The sequence below is a fragment of the Psammomys obesus genome, unplaced genomic scaffold (assembly GCF_907164565.1).
Source record: "Psammomys obesus unplaced genomic scaffold, mPsaObe1.curated_primary_1811, whole genome shotgun sequence".
NCBI lineage: Eukaryota > Metazoa > Chordata > Mammalia > Rodentia > Muridae > Psammomys > Psammomys obesus.
The window spans coordinates 26546829-26556954 of NW_026596034.1; the positions used below are offsets into that span (position 1 = coordinate 26546829).

The following is a 10126-nucleotide window of genomic DNA, read 5'->3' on the forward strand; positions in this document are numbered from 1 at the left end:
CAAAGGCTATGAGAAATGCAGAGCACACACAGCCCACAGCAAAAAGCCTCCAGGGTAGTGTGAAAAGACTGGCCAAGCTGAGTCGGAAGTCCATTCTTCACTTATCTCTAGAGAACACTGAGGGCAGGGAAGGTTGTATGGTCCGCCCTTGTTCATTCTAACAGGGGTGTAGAGTCGGTGCAGAATCTGTACAGGAAATTAACGCAAAGCTTTTCATCTAGATCCTGGACATGCTAGGCCTGGGGTCCTCTGGACCACCCATTCCAGCTCCTGCCTTGTTCTCCATCATCTCTTACCCACTGAAGAGGCAGTCTTTCATCGCCAACGAGGTCCTGAAGCACTTTGTGTTTGTGATCCCAAGTGATGAGCTCACTCTGTTGGACGAGAAAAAAGAATTAGATGGAGACTCAGATATCTTCCTCAACACCATGATAGCCAAGGTAAAGCCTCTGTGGCTGGTCTTGAACTTGGCAGGGTTTGCAGGACAAGAGAGGAAGGCCATCCCCATAGGGCAACACTCTGAGTCTGGCATGAGGCATGTTTCTCTGGACCTCTTGCCTGAGGAGCCTCCATGAACTTCCCTCACTGTCTTCCCTGTGTCTACCTAGGAGGAGACTGAAAATAATTGCTGCTACTCTTTGCCTTTCCCAGTCCCCAACGGACAGCTTAGGAAATATATCACATTACTCCAAAGCTCATATCCAGCAAAAAAGTTAGTCAAAGCTAGGTTTTTTTATTATTATTATTATTATTATTATTATTATTATTATTATTATTATTGGTATGAGTTTTTTCATGCCAATGATTGGGTCCGTCCTGAGCTTCTGTCCAGCAGTGTCATGTGCTCTGACCATATTTCCCATGATCCCTCCTGCCCTCTGCCACTAGTCCCTTTCCTTCTCCCCAAACAGTGCCCCTTCTATTTTCATGCACAGACACGGATGTGTGTTTGTGCTGATATGCATCCGCATGATCTAGGTTCCGCTCATGAGAGAACGCATGAGGTGTTTGTTTTTGTGAGTCTGGCTCTTTTCATATAAGGATCTCCAATTCCCTTCATTTTCCTGCAGATGACATAATTTCACTCTTTTCTTTAAATCCAGAAATAAAACTCCGTGTGTGCGTGTGCATGTGTGTGTGTGTGTGTGTGTGTGTGTGTGCGCGCGCACACACACACAGGTGCTCACGCAATGTTCTCTTCACATTCTTCTGTTGCCGAAAACCTAGGCTGACTGCATGACTTGGCTGTTGCGAATAGGGCCACAATAAGCATGGAGGAGCAAATGTATCTGTGGTGGGTTGACATAGGTCCCTTTGGGTATATTCCCAGGAGGGGTAGAGCAGAATCATAGGATAGTGTTTTGTTGTTGTTGTTGTTGTTTTGTTTTGTTTTGTTTTTTATGTTGTTGGATTGTTTGTTTGTTCTTTGTTTTTGAGGAGTCTCCGTACAGATATTTTCCACAGTGGCTACAAAAGTTTACATTTCTGACAGCAGTATAGCTTTGGTTTGCATCTCCCTGATGGCTAAGGATGTGGAGAGGTTTGGGGTTTTGTGTTTTTGTTTGTTTGTCTGGGGTTTTGTTGTTGTCTCATGTATCTATTGATCATTTTTACTTCATCTTTTAAGAAGTAACTTTCGTTTGCCTGTTTATTGGTTGGGGTTTGGGGAGGTATTTAATTTTCTGGGTCTTTCATCTAGTCAAGATATTATTCCACTGTCAGATACATAGCCAGCAAAGGTTTTTCCTTGTTCTCCGGGCTGTGTCTGCCCTCTGCTCATGGTCTGGGGGTTGTGACTGTACTCTATCTATGGCTTCCTGTGCTGAACTGGTGCTTCTGGGTTTCAGGTGATCCCATTTAGTAATTCTTGAAATGATTTCCTGAGCTGTTGGAATCTTCTTTCACCCCTGCCTAGGCCTGTATCTTTTTTAACAATTTATTCAATTCATATCCCAGCTCTAGCCCTCTCCTTCTCAATCCTCTCCTCCCTCTTCTCCTCCCATGCCCCTCCCCCAGTCCACTGATAGGTGAGGTCCTCCTCCCCTTCCCTCTGACCCTAGCCTATCAGGTCTCATGAGGACTGCCTGCATTGTTTTCCTCTGTGGCCTGTTTCCCCCTCAGGGGGGAGGTGATCGAAGAGCTAGCCACTGAGTTCATATCAGAGACAGCCCCTGTTCTATGCCTGAATCTTAGAGAATAAGAAACAGAGAATATTCTGTTTCTCTTTTCCTCTCTCAGAGTTTCAAATCTTACATTTAAGTTTTTGGCCAATTTTGAATTGCTTTTTGGTGAAAAAGATGGATGTAGTCTCATCTTACACATGGGTATCCGGTGTTCTAGCACTGTCTGATGAAGACACTGTCTCTTCTCAATAGATTTTTTAACATACATTATGTATTTAAAACAAAAAACAACTTAGGTGGCTGTTGCTGTATGATTTGTCTCTTGGTCCTCCATTCCATTCTACCCATCTGTGTGCCTGCTACCATGCTCTCTAGTGTAAGTTGGTGATATGGGATACCACCAGCTTTGCCCTTTTTCCTCAAGATTGCTTTGGTGACTCATGATCTTTGTGCTTCCATATAAAACTTAGGATTTTTTTCTGTCATACGACTGTTCTCATAAGAATTTTGAGACGGATTGCATTAAATCTGTAGATAGCTCTCGGTAGTGTAGCCATTTCCACAATCTTACTTCTGCTCGTCTATGAGCATGAGACTTTCTAGTGTCTTCTTCAATTTCTTTCTTCAACCAAAACTAGCTCGTAATGTTAGTATGTGTGTTGACCAATATGTGTGAGCATGTGTATAATGTGTATCAGTGAGTGTGAGTGTGGGTATAGGCTAGGAAACCAGAAAGAGGGCCATTAGAGGGCACCCAGTGTTGAGGAAGGAGGGGCCATGACACATGAAGCAGGAAAAGAGGCTATGGGGGAGGGGATCAAAGTGTACCCAGGTGGCCACGAGGATGAAAGAAGAGAGGGGGATCCGCAAAGACAAATTTTGTTTGAAAATGCCATAATGAAGCACAATACTGTGGTATACTAATTTTGAAGAACTGCCTCTTTTCAAAAAGCCGAGAGATGCGTTCCAAACCTAGGGTAATTCACAGTGTAAGAAGACAAAGGTTAGGGCTGGAGACATGGCTCAGCGGTTGAGAGCACTGCCTGTTCTTCCAGAGGTCCTGAGTTCAATTCCCAGCAACCATCTATAATGGGACCCAATGCCATCTTCTGTCCTTCAGAGGTACACGCAAGCAGAGCACTAAAATACATGAAACACAAAAATCTTAAAAAAAAAACACTTTTAAAAATAAATCTCCTTTTAAAAATGCAAAGATCATAGGTTAAGGGAATATACACCACCAGAGAAAAATTAGATTAAAGAAATTACCATGAGAAGATTGTTATTTTGCATAAAGTCACTTTTTAATCTCTTTGTCTATTAATACATGAAAATAAATTTCAGTTGAACCAATTTTTTAATTATCAAAATAAAAATCATGTAAAAGTAGAAAAATTATGCATACAGTTCATAGAAGAAACCACAAAAAGAAATAGACTTGAGCAATAATATGTAATATTATATAATATTGTAATATTATAATATTGCAATATTACAATATTATAGTATATAATATATATACTATTATAGTATATAATATATTATACTATATATTATATATTATATTTATTATATTATAGTATAGTATATATAATATTATAATATTACAATATTATAGTATATAATATTACAATTATAACCATGACTTTTTATCCCAAGGAAGAATGGTGAGCCAACATTTTAATCCCTTTACATGCACTTTGCACTTCCCAGGAAAAAATGAAACCACCTATAGGCCCTGACTACCCCACCATGAGGTTCTATGCCCTGTCCAACATCCAGGTGCCTAGAAAATCAACATCTGGAGTGATCAGCATTAGTGGGTATGCCTCACCAGAGCACCCAATGGTGATTCTGCAACGCAAAGATAGAGTGGGAAAATTAGCGTCATCATCATCAGGAGCTATTGTACCAACCCCCTCTTCTGAAAACTGGCCCTGTCCAAAAAATAAAAATAAAAAAAAAAAACAATTAAGCAACTTTTAACTTGTCATTTGAGGAGGAACTATAGCTCTTTTGCAACTGACAAGGAAATTTTATTCTTGGACTGGAAGATAATAGCTTAAAATATAAAATGATGGCAGAATTCAAGTTATGATGATTGGACATACATGAGAGGAACTTGATTAAATTATACTACAGAAATGTAATAACAAATGCAATGTGATAATCTATAATATCTAACCACCTGGGAACTGTCTTAATTACTTTTCTATTCCTATGAAAAGACACCATGACCAAGGCAACTTCTCAAAGGACGCATTTAATGGAGGCTTGCGTATAGTTTCCAAGGGTGAGCCCATGACTGTCATGGCAGGGTGCATGGCAGCAGACAGGCATGGCACTGGACCGGGAGCTGAGAGGTTACGTTTCATCTGCAAGTTGGAGACAGGCAGAGAAAGACTGTGCCTGGCATGGGCTTTTGAACCTCAAACCGCATCCCCAGTGACACACTTTCTCTAGCAAGGCCACGCCTCTTAATCCTTTCCAAAATAGTTCCACCAGCTGGGGACCAAGCACTCAAATCTGAGGCTGGGGGGGCCCTTCTCATTTGAACCACCACAGGAACACAGCTATAAGAAGGAATGCCTAAGGGACTGGAGAGATGGCACAGCAGGTAGAGCACAGGCTGCTCTTCCAGAGGGCCTGAGTTCAATTCCCAGCAACCACATGGTGGCTCACAGCCATCTACAATGGGATCTGATGCCCTTTTCTGGTATGCATGAAGACAGAGCACTTGTGTATATTAAATAAATCTCTTTTTAAATGCATGCCAAGGACACATAAGGAAGTATTAATATGCACTGTGTGATGTTATGAAAATGTTGTTCGCATTCCTAGCTCTGACTGACTGTTATGGTAGTGCAGGAGCAAAGTCCTTGTTGTGAGGAGACATGAGCTGAAGTACTTAGAAGCAGAGTGTCAGATTGGTGGGGATCTAGATTCATCGGTGAGGCAAACAAGCACCTGGGCATGTCTGTGAGGAATTTTCTAGACTGGGTTAGTTAAGACAGAGAGACCAACCCTAAATGTGAGTAGCACCATTCTTTTGCCTAGTAAATCCTGGACTGACTACACAGGAGAAAGCCAGCTGGGTGTGAGCATTCCTCTCTCTCTGCTTCCTGACCAAGGGCATCGTGGCAAGCCACCCAGCACTCCCCCCACCATGACTTCCCCCACCTTTGTAGACTCAAAGCAGAAGCCAGAGTCAACCCTTCCCAAGTTGCTTTTGCCAGGCAATTCACCAACACATGAGAGAATACAGTCGCCATCTGGGGCTTGATTTAGGGTTACCGGAAGTCAGGGCTATACTTTGCCTTCAGTTTTTAACGTCTTCTAATACTGAAAGGTTAAAATGATCAATGAACTAAAAATAAGAGGAAAAAATAGATCAAGTAGCATGAAAAATGCACTAGAAAAATGGGAGCTCCTTATTAAATATGGCCAATTAGATACAAGTGCTTGCTTGTACTCCTTCCCAAAATAGTAAGAGATTCTGCTAAATCCCTTTTTTAAGTCCTAAGAACAAAGAGAAGAAGAAAGGAGATGGTGGGGAGTGGAATATGCCAATAAAATATTAACCATCATGTGGCAGGTGGCCGGAGAAACTGGCCCAGGCAGTGCCAAGGAAGTTGAATGCCCAGCTGGCTATGATGGGACCCTGCCAGGAGCTGAAATCCATTCCATATGCTCCCTGCCAGCTTCAAGATTGCTGTAGGGTTTCTCCTTCCTCCTCAGGGGACAGAGTACCCGGAGAAACACTGATCTTTTCACTAACTCACGAAGCTGGCCCTATCCTTTCCCAGAGGCCAGCACCTGCGGCTCACCCCACCCCCACCCCCAGACCGCAGACACGCCGTGGGCACCTCTTGTCTTTGCTGTGTGTTGCAAGTAATTAAGACTTTGTGCTCCCTTTAAATTAAGGCCCAAGAGGAACAGGCCTCTTCGTCTAGGGGGGCCAGGCTGAGAACGAGAGAAAAAGCCGAACAACTTCGTGAAAGTCAGAGGGAAAAACGCCGCGCAAACTACACCAGGAAAGGCCTCACCGGAGGGCCATCAGGTACCACGGTCTCAATCTCTGACATGGATCAGAACAACTTCGACGGAGAACACACCCCGGAGAAGTTCATTAGGTAGGCCTCGCGGTGACCAGGGTGAGGGAGGATGCAGCCCCGAGTTGGGAGCACGGCTGTCGCAGCACCAGACAGGTGCAGGACTGTCGCGGGAGGCCCTACAGCCCGCCATGCCTAACCTGTCCTCCTCCCCGGAAGCATGGTTACTCTGAAAGCCTGTGTGGTCGTTTCAGGCTGAATCACTTCCGGTGGATCGTGCCTCCCAATGGAGAGGTGACCTTGAGAGTGCACTTCTCCTCTACTGACGTGGGCAACTATGACCAAACGTTTAATTTCGAGCTCCTCGGGACCCACCGCCAGTACCAGCTCTACTGCCGCGGGGTCTGCACCTACCCGCACATCTGCAAAGACCCGAGGTGAGTGCATTTTATTTTCAAAGAAAAGGTCCAAATGTACGCTTTTGAGTCCCTCCATCCCCAAGACATTTTGAGCAAGGTAGGTAATTTAATAATATGTGGGGACCGATGAAAATGCTAAACAGATAAAGGTGCTTGCTGCCAACACACATACACAAATAAAATAAATAAATATTAATATTATACTGATAACAACAACAATACCATTGAACTCGGAACATACCCCAGACCCTCTTGTATCAGACTTGAGTGTATCAGACCTTGAAATAATAGCAACATAGATCATATGATATACAAGGTATTCCCAGACTGAAACAGAATAAACATTAAATTAAAATAAAAGAGGAAAAAAAATCCTCTTATGGCAAGTGAGTCCATCTATTTAACTAGTAAGCAAACTCAGAGCACTTTTAGTTTTACTCTAGGGTTTGTCATCCTGTGAGATGAACACGTCGGGGAACCTCCACGGCTGGCTCTTCTCTGAGCCACTCAACACCGCTGTGCGGTTTAGGCCTCACAAAGAGGCACCTGGGAGGGCAGAATGCAAGGTGGCCCCCCCACTGGAGAGAAGGACCTTCTGTAGCTGGCCCTTCTTCGTAATTCTCACCAAAGAGCCCTATTTGACCGAGGAACTGAGAAGCTGATTAATACCTTCCAGAACTATGTAATGGTTTGTCTGAGAGATTCTTGTGGATTTTTCATATGGGCGTTCTGGGAGCAAACTGTCCAGCTCAGCGCCACGTGTCTTTTTCCCTAGTTCAAACCATGTCATCTTCTCTTAGAAAGCAGGAGGTAAGCTTCCACAAAGATCCTCAAGCCATCTGTCTTCGGACACCCACTGCTTTCCCTGACACTGGGGTGCTGGGTTCATAGCACACGTCACATAGCAACACTGAACCTCCATTTGCGTGTCCTCATGTTTACCCCTTCCTCCCCTGTCCTCAGAGTGGTGTTCCCTCAGAGGAAGAAAGATAAGAAAGTAAATGAAGTCATCTTCAAGAAGTATGTGATGAGTATGGAGAAGTTTTACTTTGGGCCTCTGCTCTGTGGAAAGTCAAGGGACAAGTAAGTGTCGCGTTCTTTCAAACTCAATTGCAGATTTCTGGGTTGAGTTCGCAAACACCGCAAGAAGAGGTTTTATGTAAGCATGGCTTTTATTGACACTGCCCCAAACTCGTTACCAGGAAAACTGGATCCTTGTGTCCCAAGTCTCTGCTTTGACAGTCAGGTGACTCAGCTACCACTCTCCCTCGTGGGAAAACCTAGAAAAAAGACCAGGCTTTGGAAAGGTGGAATCAAGACTACACTTTGAGATGTATCAAGTCTAAGTTGTTTAGAAGATATCTCTAGGAGCCACATAAATCAGAGAATAGAATATTATGGTTTGGGTTCTCACAAGACAGTTCTGTCTTCAAGATGACAAAAACTGTGAACATAGACAGTATGACAAAAGGTGAGTTGCATGTAGTCAGAAGGAAAGGACAAGGGATGATTCGACAGAGAACTTCTACATACACAAGAGGAGTCCACAACAGACATGAGAAAGAGGGCCCAAGTTCTTGAAGGAAACCAGGAGAAAGGCTTCTTGTGGCTCCACAAGAAGAGTGGAGGATCAGCCAAGTCAATTTTACAAAAAAGGCAGGAAGATGAAAGTGCAGTCATGCACTGGGTTCAACCACAGGGCATTGGGTAGGGGGTGGCGCTTAGCAAGAGTCCTTATGGAAAATCTCTGGGAATTATGCCCAAGTTAAATGGGTTGAAGAGTCAGTGCAAAGGAAGAGGAATAAAGATGGATGCAAAAAATAACTTGCAGGAAAAGTGTGGTCATCAGGATGATGGGGAAGTCAAGGATCGGGGCAAGATGGAAAACTTGGAAGCCTGGTTGGATGCTTTTGTTCTTGTACTGTCTGTATTCAAAGGGAAAGTAAGACGAGGAGAAAGTTAGGGCTATCCATCGCATAGCTCCCTGAGACTACACAACAGGATATGGGGTGCTGGCCTTTGCCAGGAGGAGGAAACACTGTCTTATACCAGGAGGGAGGAAAGAAGATAAATTTGGGTGAAGATATGATTACAGGTATTGGATATAACTAACGGAACAACTATGCTTATTTTCTTCACGACAAATTATTTGAGGTCATCTTAGAGAAAGTGAAGAATGTTTATCATGAGGTAGAGACACTATGAAGAACATTTGTTGTAGGGAGGTGAATGCTCACACCCAGTTGGCTTTCTCCATTTTGTTCAGTCCAGATTTACCCGGGCAATAGGTACTGCCCGCATTTAGGGTTGGTCTCTCCCTCTCAGTCAAACCAGTCTGGAAAAATCCCCCACAGACCTGCCTAGAGGCCTTATCTCACAGATGATTCTAGATCCCATCAGTCTGATACTCAAGTTTCTAAGTAGCTTAGTGGTAGAGTATTTGCCTCATTAGCTCTGAGTTCAATCTCCAATACACATAAAGTGGAGACAGAAGAGTCAGAAATGCAAAGTCATCTTTGGTTTCACACGGGTTTCAAAGCTGAATTACATAGTCTCACCAATAGGAATACCCAAACATGAACTGAACAAAAATTATACTAGTAGGTACGCAAATGAGGAAAAGCCCATGAGGCTTCAACCATACGCAGAAAACTACAGGCAGCTAAGTAAGAGTTTTTCCCTGGGAAGACAGTATCAATTGGTTATCCAGTCCCACATAGTCATCCCTGAGAACATACACATGAGTAACATTATATGGACTGAGCAGGTTCTATTTAGGAATATATTTGTATGTATATACGTATGTATATACGTATATGCATGTAACAACGGTCAGTGAAGAGGCCATGAACTTGAACGAGAGCAAGGAGATATATAAGGGAGGGCTCAGAGGTTGTACAGGGAAAAGAGAAATGCTGTAACTATATTAGAATATTAAATTTTTCTCTTAAAGGCTGAGCTACATGAGAGCCTTCTCAGACACGGGGAGAGAAGGGGGAGAGGCGACTATGTTAAAGGAACAGTTGAAGATTGCTAAGCAGACAAGCAGAATTGGGGTCCCAGATGAGGTTGCTTATCATAATCATAATATTAGTGATACTAGGTGGTTTTTTGTTGGTTTTTGTTTGTTTGTTTGTTTTTTGGTTTTTTACTTATTCGGAATTTTTATTGCACAGGCAAAGAATTGAGATAGTAAGAGAACCGAAGTCCCCATCTAGTCCCTCCTTCCTGTGGCACACACAGGGTTTATTTTGTGCCTCTTTGGTCTCTTTGGTGGGGCTCATGGATTATCTTTGTTTCCACATTTTTTAAATCTCCTCTAGTTTGTTTTCTGAGGAGCTAGACTAGAAAGTAAGATAAAGATGCTAATGGTGGACAAGTCTTTAAGACCCAGAAGAGTTTAGGCAGCTCTATTTGATGGACATGGCATACAAAGTTTAGTGGTGGGAATCAGATAAAAGATGGTTATTCACATATTCACAGAAGTGTGTGTGTGTGTGTGTGTGTGTGTGTGTGTGTGTGTGTGTGTGTG

The 10126-nt window shown here is 43.2% G+C and overlaps 1 protein-coding gene across 1 annotated transcript in view; it reads left to right on the plus strand.

Moving 5' to 3' along the window:
* Positions 1-10126, plus strand: part of Hydin (HYDIN axonemal central pair apparatus protein) — a 352204-nt gene that overhangs the window by 267429 nt on the left and 74649 nt on the right. Inside the window, exons 46-49 of the mRNA XM_055621008.1 lie at positions 222-440; positions 6048-6256; positions 6430-6612; positions 7558-7677. Of these exons, the coding sequence (XP_055476983.1) occupies positions 222-440; positions 6048-6256; positions 6430-6612; positions 7558-7677 (731 nt within the window). The remainder of the gene's footprint in view (positions 1-221; positions 441-6047; positions 6257-6429; positions 6613-7557; positions 7678-10126) is intronic.